Genomic DNA, 15,066 nt, shown 5'->3' on the forward strand with positions numbered 1-15,066 from the left:
GTACAGACTAACAAAAGATGACGTGAGCTTTCGAGACTTCAAATCTCGACTAACACCAGTTAACAACATACCTCTCAAAAACGCGTGATCTTCATCCTAGAACTCAAGTGTTTTCCTCCTCTTGTCATAGTAACTTTTTATAACGACTCTGCGACTTTTTCATCTTTTCTTGGATCATATTGGTCTTTTCAGTCGCCTGGTGAACAATCTCATATCCGAGCACAACACTCTCGCCTGACTCATACCAATACAAAGTAGTTCTACAACTCCCATCGTACAACGCCTCATACAATGTCATTTCGATACTAAAATGGGAACTGTTATTATCGGTAAACTCAATCAATGACAAGTAGCCATCGTAAACACCTCATTGTTCTAGTACACAAGCCCTAAACAAATCCTCTAAAGACTGGATAGTCCTCTATGTTTGACCTTCCGTCTGCGGATGATAAGCAGAATTCAACTTCAACTTAGTTCCAAACATAACTTACAAACTTTCCCATAATCTTGATATAAATCTCAGATCTCTATCTGACATAATATTCGAAGGACTACCATGCAACTTCACAATCTCCTAAATATACAACTCAACTAACTTCTATAAAGGATAATTGATCCTCATAAGTATAAAATGAGCCGATTTGGTCAATCTATCATTAATCACCCAAATTGAATCGTATCCCTTTGAAGTCTTCGATAAACCGGTTACAAAATCCATGGAAATACTATCTCATTTCCATTCAGGAATATTCAACGGTTGCATCATACCCAACGACTTCTGATGTCCAATCTTTGGCTTCTGGAAAGTCAAACAAGCATATACGAATTCAAAAATCTCTTTCTTCATCCCTAGCCACCAAAATATCTTCTTCAAGTTACATTTTGGTCGCACCTGGATGGATACTCAGCTTACCACATTGTCCTTCCTCAAGAATACTCTTCTTAAGTTCAAACATATATGGAACACAAATTACGTTTCTGAATCTCATCACATCATTCTCGTCAATCTTGAAGTCACCACCTTCACCTCGATTGATCAACACTAATCGATCAATCAATCCCAAGTCAATCTTCTGTCCTTTGCTGATCTCGTCAAGAATACTACTTGTCAGTTTCAACATACCCAACTTTACACTGTTAGGAGTTTCTTCACATACTAAACTCATATCTCTGAATTTCTCAATCAATTCCAACTTTTAAACCATAAGCATTGACATGTGCAAAGACTTCCTACTCAATGCATCACCTAAGGCATTCTCCTTACCAGGATGGTAACTTAAACCAAAATCATAATCCTTCTGAAGTTCAAGTCATCTCCTCTGCCTCATATTCAACTCTTCTGATCAAATACATATTTCAAACTCTTGTGATCACTTAACATTTTGAATTTGAATCCAAATAGGCAGTGCCTCCAAATCTTTAACATGAATACCACAGTTGCCTACTCAAGAACATGCATATGGTAATTCCTTTCCTGAACTCTCAACTGTCTCGAAGTATAAGCCATAACCTGACAATTTTGCATCAACACACCTCCCAGACCCATCTTCGAAGCATCACAATATACCATAAAGGACTCACTTGGATTCATCAAAATCAAAATTGGAGCAGACGTCGACTTCTTCTTGAGTTCTTGGAAACTCTCTTAACAATGCACATCCCAAATATAGGCTTGACCCTTTCAAGTCAACTGAGTTAACGACAATGCTACTTTTGAAAAACCTTCAGTGAACTTCATGTAGTAACTAACCAATCCAAGAAAACTTCTAATCTCAATGACAGACTTCAGAGTCTCCCATTATAACATAACATCTATCGTTGATGGATTCCCAACTACACCACCATTAGAATCACATGACCAAGGAAACTCACTTCTCTTAACCAAAAGTTACACTTGGAAAACTTTGCACACAACTGGTTCTCTTTCAATGTCTGTAATACAATTCTCATATGTTCCACACATACCCTCATACTACCGTCTTTCTTCTTCACTAACAACACCGGCATACCCCAGGTGAAACACTCAGACGAACCAACTTCTTCTCAAGCAGATATTTCAGTTGCTTATTCAATTCACCCAACTCTGAAGCAGACATCCTATAAGGAGTTATCAAAACCGAACTAGTACCATGTACTAATTCAATAGTAAACTCCACTTCATGCTCTGGGGATAAATCACTGATATCTTTAGGAAATACTTTCGGAAATTCACATACCACAGAAGATCACGAACTACTCCCCTTCCTCTGGCTTCCAACGAAGCTAACATCACAAACACTTGCGCCTTATCCTTCACGATCTCTCTCACTTGCTTATTTGATACAAATGTCAACTCTTCACCTCCATCAAACTTAAATTCACGCTCTGGAGGAAAGTCACAGATATCTTCAGGAAAACATTAAGAATCACACACCACTGGCATAACATTAGCAGTCACATTGCTATATACTCTCGGAGAAGCAACATCGATAATAACTAATCGTTTTCCATAGAGACATCCCAACTTGATTGACAGACAGGAATCTTGAATCTCTTGCATCTTCAGTGTCAGGAACAACACAACTTCGACATTGCCAGAGCTCTTACAATCAATGGCACATTGCACCAACTTATCAAAACCATTGGTATACAATTGGTTTAACTCCAACCAATTAATTCCAAGAATAATGTCAACTTATTCCAACAAAATACAAACCGTACACATCCTTAGGGAAAACGTCAAGATACTCAACACACTAATGGCTCATCTCTAGCCAAATCATCGCCTTCTCCCTCACAAGGAAGCAACCAACGAGAGCACTTGATAGTCTTCCTTCAAGGATCATACCATTTACTAACTGACACCACCCTCTAATCCAACCTCTCTTCAGGTTCAGGAAAAGCACAACATTCTCAAAATAGTTAAACTAGCCAACAATGTACTCTCGCATGCAACAACATGATGTCCGAACTCTCTACAGTTAGAACATCCCAGAGAAGCACATGATTCTCCCTCACTGGTTTCATTTCTAACTTGCAAATGAAAAACGAAAAAAATCATCGACAATGTTCTCACACACACGTCACATACTAGGGAACAAACATAATTAAACAACCTGGCCGAAAAGACCGACCTGCTCTGATAAAGAGGAGAAAAAATGGATCAAAACAAGTTAAAGAGGAGCAAAAATGAAGAATAAAGATCAAAGAAAGATGCAAAAATGACTAAGTATGAAGAAATAAGGACTTAGTGAAAATCAAATGGGAAAAAGGAGCAAAAAATGTGCAGCTATTGGAATAATTACGTGCAACATCATGAGCGTGATATAAAAGTATTGTCAGCATCACGCGTGTAGTGCAAACTATCACACGCTTGATATATACGTTTCTAGGCCTATTCTGACGCATTCTAAACTGATTTGACTGATATAAAAGGGAGTTTTTGGCACCTTTTCGAGGGTTCTACAATTTGAGACTGAAAGTGACGGTAAAGAGCACCAAGAGGGCGATTTTGAGAGCATTGAAAGCCATTGTAGGCCTGTTCTTCAAGGATTTTCAGATGTAATCTTCATATAATCACTTGGTATTTGATTGTATCATTATGAGTAGCTAAACACCTCTAAGTTATATTTTTTTGATGAACTTATTTTGGACCTGTTGGGACATATGTTTAATTTGTCATTGCATGAATAATTGGAGTTATGTTTCTATTCAATTGCTTCTTTTGCTTAATGCTTTTGACGCGAGATACTCTTTTAATCTGATCTTAGGCACATATGGAATACTGACCATTAGTCTATATGTTGGAACTAGGACAATTGTTGTACTTACGCTGGTTAAATAGGGATAAGAGACCCCGAGTAGTGGCATTTGAGTTAATGTTCTACTGCATCACCTAATTTCACTTACGTAGGTTGAATAAGGATATGAGACCCCGAGTGGTAATTAATGAGCTATACACCAAAGGTTTGGGTATAGTGGTTGTGTTGATTCTCCGTGGAAATATAATAACTTTATCATCCAATTAGTGCATTAGACATCAACAGGAGAGAAATAAGGGTTTCTATGCAAAACCTGACTGCTTTCATATTATTTCAGAACAAGTTTTATTTTTCGAATTCAAACTAAAACCCCACATTAATTGTTAATTTTTATACTTGTATAACTATTCTTTTGTTAAATAGGAGTCCTTGTGGAATCAATATCTTTTTATTACTTCAACATTATCGATACACTTGCTGAGAAGTCATCACTCATCCATACGTTTGGTGATAATCGTTTCTTCTAGTACTAGAGTATTCGAGTGTTCTTTAAAAATGTGAAATGAAATCTCGACCTTTTGTGGTGTGCTTCAGGCTTCCTAACACCGAAGATTGCGTGGTTCATCTTCCTTAGGGGACTATATAAGGAGTTGTGAGGTGGGGTTATGATGTTCCCCTTTTTTCTATTTGTGAATCTTTGAGAGCACTTTTTCTACTTCTCCAATCTCTCATGTTTTTGCCGATCTCCTTCCTATTAGCCATTAATTTTGACGTACTAGCGCCGCCTCTTCTGCTATAATATATATCATGTGGTCCATTGAGCTCATCTTTCAAGGTAATGTCTAAGCTTGATGTTTCTCTTATTTTCATGCTTTCTTACTTTATTAGGGTTTATGGATAAGAATATCTTGGGTTTTTAGTCTTTTATGCTTCATAGTTTAGTGAGTCCTTTTGCTATAAATGGTTTTGGTGAGAGCCAAGTTTGTCTTTGTGTTGATCATGTATTTTTCTTACGACCATTTCTTAAATGTGTTCCGTAGCTTTTATTTGACATGGACAACTCTTAATTCAAAGTCCGGAGGGCGACGAGAGATAACTCTGTTGAGTGGATGGGTCAAGAGACACTAGACGTTGTATCTACCTTCATGGTCGAGGGTGGCATAAACCAAACTTTTTCTGAAGTAGGCCCCTCATCATATTGGAGAGTGTTCCCTCTAGAAAGGGAAAAAAAGATTTACACCAAGTACGACGGGTGCATTGCCCCTATCCACAGATACTTGTTTTCTTTGATTGGTTTTTGTCTCCCCTTCAACGACTTGGAAATGGGTGTTGTAAACCATATAGTATTTGCTCCTTCATAAATGCACTCGATGAGCTGGGATTATATCAAAGTCTCCTAGTTTTATTGTGAATACAATTAATGAGTGTTATATCTAATACTCTTCTGCCACCTCTTTAAAGCCCAACATAATTCTACTGATTCAACCCAGGGTCAAGGTATGATTATCCTTAGGCAGATCAATAAAATGTTTAAGGTTTAATTAGAGAACTTGAAGAAATTTAAAGATCCGTACTACCTGAAGGAGAATAGCGATCCAAAATGCAGCGGAATTAATTTTTTTCTCCTTTAGTTATCCTTACGAATGGGCATGATCAGTGATAGAATCGTTACCTCTTGTGGCGATTGAAACCTTTGATGCATATCTAAGGAGTGATCACGAACGTTGATTGGTGACAACGCCTCTACTCAGTCCACACGAACGAATTCCTTCAATCTTAGTGTTAACTGCTACGAATGAAGGCTTTGAGTGAGTGTGTGTCTATGTGTGTGTGTGTATGTGTGCGTGTGTGTGTATGTGTGTGTGTGTGGTGTGTGTGTGTGTGTGTGTGTGTGAGAGAGAGAGAGAGAGAGAGAGAGAGAGAGAGAGAGAGAGAGAGAGAGAGAGAGAGAGAGAATTTCATCTAATCTAATGCTTCTGCACAAGGGTTCTATTTATATAACCACTTGTGTGGGCTGCAAGCTAAAAAGCCCATTTAAGTGTATGTGGCCCATATCTTATGATATACCAAAATCACTTAAGCGCGTGGTACCTTTACCATATTTCGTGTTCTACTTAAGTGCACCATACCTTACGATGTTCTACAATTCACTTAAGTGAACCGTACCTTACGGTGTTCCTTATTTACTCTATCTCTCATCAATATGTCCTTTTGTGTGTGACTCTGTAGGTTCTCGCGACATTGGTAATTATATTAAATCACGTATTTAACATAATAAACAATGAGCTGTATCTAGCAACACATCACTGCTACCCAAGACAAGAAAATGACATGTGATCTGACAAATCCTTTTTATGATAATACTTATGTGTACAATTACCCTTTTGCCCTTATGTCTATATTGAACACAAGACATAAACCGTGTCATCCTTGTCTAGTTCAATATTCGCCCGTAGACATTTATCCTGTTACGCAGGATGGGCAAATTCCATCTAGGTCACTCATGTCCCTCAACATGCTTCGTGGAGTACCCATCAACTATCTTTATGGTCATCAAGTTACGGGCAATGTTTGATCAGCAAGAAGGCACTCGACTCTACATCTAGGGTCCATAGTGGTTTTAGATCGTAGGGTGGTATACACCATTATCACCATGAGAATAACTTATGACACTTTGCATAACATTCTATATAGTATTCTCATATCGGGTCAATCCAGTATAAATATTACTCTTAATCTTCATACCTATGTTTAAGACTTGATAACTCCTTATCCATGATCTATAAGATGTGATCATCAGTCTATATACATAATAGTCTTAATGCTTTAATGTTATCTCACTTCACAATAAAGCTCGACTACAAATACTTTAAGAATAATGTCCTTATGTTTAATGGGATCTCATGATCAAGTCACACTTGATACATTAAACGGACTAGCTATTCTAGGGACTTTATTAAACAAACATAATAAAGAAAAAACCTTTTATTATTAATAAATAATTTGATACAAGTACCAAAAGTATTGGCCTCCAGGGCTTACACCAACACTACCTGGTTAGCCATTTTACTGAGGTGGTTCATGTTAACTTCTACAACACAAATCCGAGTTGCCTTATCAATGTTCATGCAAATTCTCCAAGTTATGGCGCCAGAACAATTTCTTGGCGAATGTTGGGTCTTATGTCTATAGATTGGATGACTTGTCCCAAGAAGAAACCTATATGAAGAGTAAACTGGTAGTGTTATTTTATAAATTTAGGCTATGTTGACAGCACAATGTCAAGGAAACAAAAGAAATGGTTCATAGAGACACACATGTTAGTGGAAGTTCTTTCAAAGGAGGATATACACGTAATATTTGGTGAGTAATATAGGAGACCTCATCTTTTCTTTTGAGTTACTTATATGATTATTGTTGTTGTGTCTTAATTAATCTTTGGTCTGCAAATAAGATGAATTGCTATATCATGATGCTTCAGATAAAGAGGTTGCATCAAGTTGCCATCTGTTTGCGGTCGTTGATGTCAGGCAGGCTACTGGAGGAATTCTACATACATGGCCCCATATCAGTCTAACTGCAGTTGACATTCATGTTCCAATTCAAATAGAAGTCTAGAATTCTGTGATCGAGTCGTGGTAGAAAGTGATATACACCTGTCGTCAATTAAAACTATCAGGTGTCTCATAGATAAGGCTGCTTGTCTGACATTGGACGCTCGAGCAAGACTTAGGAAAGCCGAGCCCTGGTGCATTACCAATGCTAAACACATGTCTACCGTCACATTCACGTCTGGTTTGTCTTGGTCCGCAAACGACTAAAAGGTTTTCAACTTTTATTGCAGATCCCCCCTTCTCCCCCGTATCGCTGCACCACATCAAAACTTTATTTTCCCCTTCATTTCTAGTTCCTTAACGAAACACTTGACAAAATTAAAGTTATATTAATAATAATAATAATATTATTATTATTATTATTATTATTATAAGTTTAATGGACTTTCACTAACAATATATATTAGTTTTACACCATCGTTTAATAAATAAACCATCAAATACTATATATTCAAAGTAATGTTTAAAATATATATCAATATAAAAAAACATCAATAACAACCTTGTTCTAGGGTGTTCGTGGTGCAGTTTGAGCGATTTTAACGCTTAAAGTCATTTGAATCGCCAGACAAAAAGTTTGCGGTTTGGTTGACTTTTAGAAGTAAAACCGAATCAAATCAAACCAAATCAAACCAATTCGGTTTGGGTTGGTTCGGTTTTAGACAAGGTTTTTATTGATCCATACATACATCTATAGAGAACAACATAACTTTGTGTTTAGTCATTCATACATTACCAAATAAAAATAAGACTCATCATATTTGGACAAAAATTTCGCATTCAATATACACAAATAAAATTAGACAAAAATAGAATAAAAATATAAAATAGTAGCATAACCTAATATCAAGAATATTATATTGAAACATAAAAAATAGAGGAGATGAGAGATTAGAGAAGATGAAATAGTAGCATAAAACAATATCAAGAATATATGATCATTTAACTCGACTTGACATCATGTTTCCTTTTCAACTGATCAGGCACATGTCTATGTGATATAGATCCAAATACCTTTATATGACTAAAGTTAGGCTTGACACCAGACCAATATTCTTCTGACGTAATTCCTTCAAGCTTCTTCATCGGACATTTGCAGTCAACACAACTTCTCCCCATACTTCTTTGGGGTATATGCTTGCCTTTCAACACACTTCTCACCATATTCATGCTTGCCTTTCAACATACTTCTCACCATATGCTTTCCTTTCAACTTCTTTCTTTTTGCAATACCATTCTGCTGTGGAGTGTAAGGTGACACCACCTCATGCATAATCCCTTCTTTCTCACATAATGCATCGAAGTCTTTCGACACATATTCTCTACCACAATCAGTCCTCAAAATCTTGAGATTGAGACCGCTTTGTCTTTCGACCATATATTTAAACTTGACAAATACCTTGATCACTTTACTTTTCTTCTTGATCAGGTAAGTCCAAAGTTTTCGACTGAAATCATATATGAATGTGACAAAGTATCTGTTACCTCCAATCGTATCCACCTAGATATGACCACATACATTAGGATATATGATTTCAAGAATTGACTTCGACTTTCTTCCTGCATCCTTCCTAAAGTTGTTCTTATGCTGCTTCACCTGTACACATTCTTCACATACTTCATTTGGAATGTCAATATCTGGTAACCCAACGATCATATTTCTTTTTTTCAGATCTCCGATGTCTTTAAAATTGAGATGACCAAGTCTATAATGTCATATCCATTCATCCTTGCTAGTTGCAGTTACAAGACACTTGTGCTCCATCATATTTAGTTCAATCCTGAAGGTTCTATTTTGAGACATAAATGCCTTTAAGATTAACCTTCCTCATGAGCCGAGAACTCTCATCATCTTGTCTTCGATCAACACTTTGTTGTTTTTTTGACCAAAATCTCCATGCTGAGCAAGTTACTTTTCTTGCCTGGTATGTACAGTACATTAGAAATTACTGACATCTTGCCATCTTTCCTTATAATCAGAACAACACCAATATCTTCAATTGCTAGAATATTGTCACTTGCAAATTTCACCATGTTCTTCATTGAGGGTTTTATGTTGACAAACTAATCTTTCCTATCAGTCATGTGTGATGAGCATCTTGAGTCAAAGTACCACCGGTCTAGAATCTTTCTTCATCTCATGTTATGACCATCATCAACATCTCTTATTCTTCATGCTTTGCAAACTTTGCATTATTTTCTTAGTTCGTTTATTTTTCAGGACAATCACTGGAGTAATGACCATATTTTTTACTATTGAAACATTGAATCTGACTTTTGTTATGTTTTTAACCACCACCCTTCCTCTACCTAAAACACCACCTCTTTGGTTGCTTTGGTATGAGGACTTTATCTGATTCGATCAACCTCCTTCTTGCTAACTTCGACCAGTTGAATTGTTATAACCTCCTATACCTTTGTTGTTGAACCACTTTCCTTTGTATTTTTTTTTCTCTTGCTGATTGCGTCTGCAAAGCATATCACTTTTCGATTTACTTGCAGCTCTTTCAGCAATTCTTTGTTCATGAGATTCAAGCGTCTCTTGAAGCTCTTCCTTTGTCAATGTTGACAACTCTTTTTACTCTTCTATAGGTACTACCACATGGTCAAACTTTAGAGACGATGACCTCAAGATCTTTGCAACAACTGACATTGATGTCAACACTTCTCCACATACCTTGATTTGATTCATCAGTTTTGTAACCGTAGTGAAAAAATCTGTTATGATTTCATTGTCTTCCATCTGAAGTAATTCATACGTTCTCTTGTGAGTTTGTAACCTTACCTCTTTCACCTTTTCAGCGCCTCCAAATGATTGCTCTAGAATTTCCCATGCTTCTTTTGTTGATTCTAGATCATTGACCTTTTCGAAATTATCCGGATCAACACATTAATGAATTATAAAGAGAATTTTATAATCTTTCTTTTTCAGTTCTTTGACTATGCCAACTTGTGTACAATTCAACAGGATGTGAGATAAAAGAAGTTTGAGTTATAACTTAATAGAATTTGGTTTAGTTTGATTTAGTTTTCAAAATACAAAATGCAAACCAAATCGAACCGTACATTTTTTGTTAAAAAATAACTCAAACATATCCAAACTAAATACGATTTTTTGATTTGATTTAATTTGGTTTACAATTCTCTATTGGGTTGATTCGTTTTTGAACACCCTACCTTATTCATTAAAACACCTTCTTATCTTATTTATAAAAAAAATTAAAAATTAAAATTTTTAAATAAATTGTAATGTATATATTATCCAAATTCATTAATTATTTAACATACTTAAAAATTTAATTTTTATTATAAATAGAGTCATATTATATATACATCAATGTCTATGACATGGTTAAATGAATACTCATCATAAGACCATAGAATATTAAATTGATCCTAAATCAATTAATGATTGTATTAAAAAAATCTAATTTTCACATTGTAAATAAATATTTTAGTTTTTCATTTTAATATTTGATATGGAAAAGATAGAGAGTATAAGTGTACTTAGTCCTATGGAATGAAAAACCTAACCAAGGACGTGTAATGGCACACATGCTTTCAATCGCACGTGTTAAACCAAACTATTAACACGTGTGAGATCCTGAATGCCAACAAAAACAAGGGGCGGTAAAGGAAAACATAAACATGACTATTCTATCTTCACTTGACTTGGTGCCACGTCACTGGACCCCACTTACCTCAAATATTATCATTTCCAGCTCATACCTGACTCACTCATCACATCGTATACGGCTAATGCCGGTCCCACACAATGTCATTTTTGTCAAAATACTCGAAATTTTATTCATAAATAAAACTATAAGTTTTTGAGTCCTCAAAAAAAAAAAAAAAAGTCCTCAAACCTAATTTACATAACTTGGATTAGATGAGACTATAAGGACATGTTTTGTCTTAACCTTTGTTAGCAACCTTGATTAAACTAATCTGTTTTGGTTTAATAATGTATAAAGGATATAGTAAACATATATGAATAGATTATGATAATATTATATTAATGAAAAGTTAATGACAATTGTTCTTATGGGACTGTGTTGTCTTGTTTGTGATTGTCAAGAATTGATTAAAGAGAGAGAATTAATAGTTATTTAAGTATGGAGAGAAAATGAAATGTTTGTATTAAAGATGGAAAGAAAGAAAGAAAAAGTAATGTTAGGAATTTCAGAGAAGGACTTGGGAAGTTCCAAATCTCAGGGAAGGACTTTCCGGCAGGTTATAAATAGCAAAATTTTAATAGCCACCATACCATACTTCAAGTTTTGAAATCTCTTTGTTTTCTTTTTCTCTTTCTTTTTTCCCTCAAATTTCTTAGAGTGAAACATGACTATCCTCATTGATCAACATGATTGTTTTGGTAATTTTTAAACCTTATTTATTTTTAGCAAAATTTAGTTTTTTTGAGTGAGATTTTTTTTATGATGATGGAACTATTGATCAATTTTGTACTCTAAATTGTGATTTATAAAATTAGATCATGAGACGTTGAATAAGGTTTGAATTGCTTGACCCAAGTCAGTTAATTTGATGATTCTTCAGTTAAGTTAAAGTTGGATCTATGGAATTGGGTTGATTTTGCAGTGAAAATGTTGTAAAAAAAATTTGTGTATTTTTTTCTTCAACTACAGTAATTAATTACGTAATTGTTTTTTATTATAAAAAATGACAGGATCTGGTGTAGAGGCAAAGACAGTGACAGAGAATGAGACAGAACTTGTTTTGGACGGTGGATTTGTTATGCCACAGGCCAACTCATTTGGTCACACTTTTAGGTTCAATTCATATTAACAACCTATTCTATTCATTCACATGCAATAAATTTACCCCTTTCTGTTTTCCTTAATTTTTTAATTGATCTTTTTATGTGATGGACAAATATTTTTTTTATCATAGGAATTGATGTTTATTTGTTGGGTCAGACCCATCAAGCCTTTATGGTTGATGTATATTCTTTGGGCCAGGCCCATCCAACATTTTTTGGTTGATGTTTATTTGTTGGGTCAAGCCCATCAAGCTTTTTTTTTGTTGATGTATATTCTTTGGGTCAGATCCACCAAGCCTTTTTGGTTGATGTATATTATTTATATCTAGACCCATAAAATCTTTTTTAGTTGATGTTTATTCTTTGAGCTATGCCCATCAAGCCTTTTATGGTTGATGTATATTCATAGAGCCAGACCCATCAAGTCTTTTATAGTTGATGTTTACTCTTTGGGTAAGGTCCATCAAACATTTTTTGGTTGATGGCTCATTCATGGTCATCATGCCTTTGTCTCTTATTTTCTTATAAAATAGTGGTTTTAAATAAAAAGAAGTTAAAATGATGATCTTTTCTATAAAACTAAACATAATCCTCTAATTAATTCTTCATGTTAAAACAAATTTAGAATTGTCTTACATGTTACAAGTCATTGTTATACAGAAATTATGCCGCTGAAAGTCAGAGGCAAGGAGGGGTGGAAAACTTCTATAGAAAAAACCACATTTACCAATCCTTTGATTTTGTAAGCATCTAGAACTAAAATTTTAGTTTTTTTCCTCCTTAAAAAAATGTACATAAAACACATTTGTCACAATTTATGTAGCTATAAATAAAGATGTTAATTTTGTAACATATATAGGTGAAGAAAATGAGAGAGGAGTATGGAAAATTGAACAGGGTAGAAATGAGCATATGGGAATGTTGTGAACTTCTTAATGAAGTGGTGGATGAAAGTGATCCTGATTTGGATGAACCACAAATTGAGCATTTGCTACAAACAGCTGAAGCTATAAGAAAGGATTACCCAAATGAAGATTGGCTCCATTTAACTGGCCTTATCCATGGTAATTTCTATGCTGTCTCATTAACCTTTTTTATGGAATTATTTGTGATTTTCAATTTTATTTTCTTATTTTTTTGTTTAACCAATTTGATTTAATGTAGATCTTGGCAAAGTGCTTCTCCTCCCTAGTTTTGGAGGACTTCCTCAATGGGCTGTTGTAGGTAAGTGTGATATATTCCATTTTTATATAAAATAGGGTTTTGGATATTTAGACAAAGAAATTGATTTCGTCTATTGGATCTAAAAGCAACGGTGTAGATTATTTAGATATGATTTTAAATGAGTGTAACAACGATAATATTTATATATTTTTATTTTTATTTTTATGCATTCATGTAAATTAATTTTTGATATTTGTAAATAAACAATTTAAAAAAAATTATTTTTTCAATTTCTAGTTGAAATTATGCTCTCTAATAATTTTTATATTGGTATAGGTGACACATACCCAGTTGGCTGCAGATTTGATGAATCCATTGTTCATCACAAGGTATATTAGTCTTTCAACTTATTTTTTATTTTAGTTGAGAGAAAAAAAACAAAATTATAGAAATTAAACACCTAACATATGTTACATTTCCACTTTCAGTATTTTAAGGAAAATGCAGACTATAACAACTCTGCATACAACACTAAATATGGAATTTACTCTGAAAAATGTGGACTTAACAATGTCATGATGTCATGGGGACATGATGACTACATGTATCTAGTAAGTCCTTAGAAAAAAATTCAAGTCATTTTTTTTTTGCAATTATTTCATAAACAATGAAGGAAAGTTCTAAAATTTGTGTCCTTTTCAGGTTGCAAAGGAAAACAAAACTACTCTTCCCTCAGCTGCTATGTTCATTATAAGATACCATTCATTTTATGGTAAATTCAACTTAGAAGTTAAAATTATTTTGTTCAACAATTTTTACTATAAGTTTATAATTAATCAAATGCTTCATTTTTAATCTTATTTGATACAAATAATTTATTTTGCAGCCTTACATAGGGAGGGAGCCTATAAACACTTGATGAATGATGAGGATGTTGAGAATCTCAAATGGCTCCAAATTTTCAAGTAACATTACACGATTTGTTCAAATTATGCTATGATATGGCGCTAGCGCCGTTTTTAATGACACTGATTTTACTATTTTTTTCATTCAATTATTTGTAGTAAATATGATCTCTATAGCAAGAGCAAAGTTCGAATTGATGTTGAAAAAGTGAAACCATACTATCTTTCACTCGTTGAAAAGGTTGTATTTCCTTTTCTTCCGATTGAAAAGTTTAAAAAATTGTTTTTGTTTAGTTTTAAGTTTTTACTAATGCATTTTTCTTTGCTGCAGTACTTCCCTGCAAAGCTGAATTGGTGAAAATTTGGAGTGTTGAAGTTGAGAGATTATCTAGCATGATAATTAGTTTAGATTAGGGAATAAGTTATTGGACTGAAAGTACCTTGAACTTATATGCTTTTATGGTTTAGGATTATGAAATAATATCTGTAGTCAAAATCCTGTATCAAATATTTTCATTAAAAATAAAATAATTTCTTGAGTATTAGTTATTTGGACCAGTTCATTTAGAATGATGCCGAACGATGCAACATAGATTTCTGTAATGTGTTGAGAATGTAATTCATGTTCCCGAAGCATGTTGTCGAAATATCTAGTTGTCGAGTTAGTTTTGATATAAATTTTTACTTAGATCCAATTTTGCAGTGTTAGTAGAATTATATATTTGCGATTTGCTTGAGCAGCAAACAAGCCAAAAATCTGTAAATAAGGAGTAATCCTTATTGTTTATAATACAACACAACACATAACTTGTAGTTGTAAAGAAATAATCTCAGTTTGAGAGCAGAGATAAATTCTGCAGAAA

At 34.2% G+C, this 15,066-nt stretch overlaps 1 protein-coding gene across 2 annotated transcripts; it reads left to right on the plus strand.

Moving 5' to 3' along the window:
* The first annotated feature begins 11,170 nt into the window (after window positions 1-11,170).
* Window positions 11,171-14,748, plus strand: LOC127076450 (inositol oxygenase 1). Of its 2 annotated transcripts, none has more exons than XM_051018114.1 (11): window positions 11,171-11,729; window positions 12,042-12,144; window positions 12,795-12,876; window positions 12,994-13,198; window positions 13,299-13,358; window positions 13,635-13,687; window positions 13,787-13,909; window positions 14,001-14,070; window positions 14,185-14,263; window positions 14,363-14,444; window positions 14,535-14,748. In XM_051018114.1, the coding sequence occupies exons 1-11, from the start codon at window positions 11,696-11,698 to the stop codon at window positions 14,559-14,561; spliced, it is 918 nt and encodes a 305-aa protein (XP_050874071.1). In that variant the 5' UTR covers window positions 11,171-11,695; the 3' UTR covers window positions 14,562-14,748. The 2 variants fall into 2 exon arrangements, with proteins under 2 accessions (XP_050874071.1, XP_050874072.1); XM_051018115.1 differs by having other exon boundaries at window positions 11,171-11,587.
* Window positions 14,749-15,066: the final 318 nt, after the last annotated feature.

Source organism: Lathyrus oleraceus, chromosome 4, assembly GCF_024323335.1.
Source record: "Lathyrus oleraceus cultivar Zhongwan6 chromosome 4, CAAS_Psat_ZW6_1.0, whole genome shotgun sequence".
Lineage (NCBI taxonomy): Eukaryota > Viridiplantae > Streptophyta > Magnoliopsida > Fabales > Fabaceae > Lathyrus > Lathyrus oleraceus.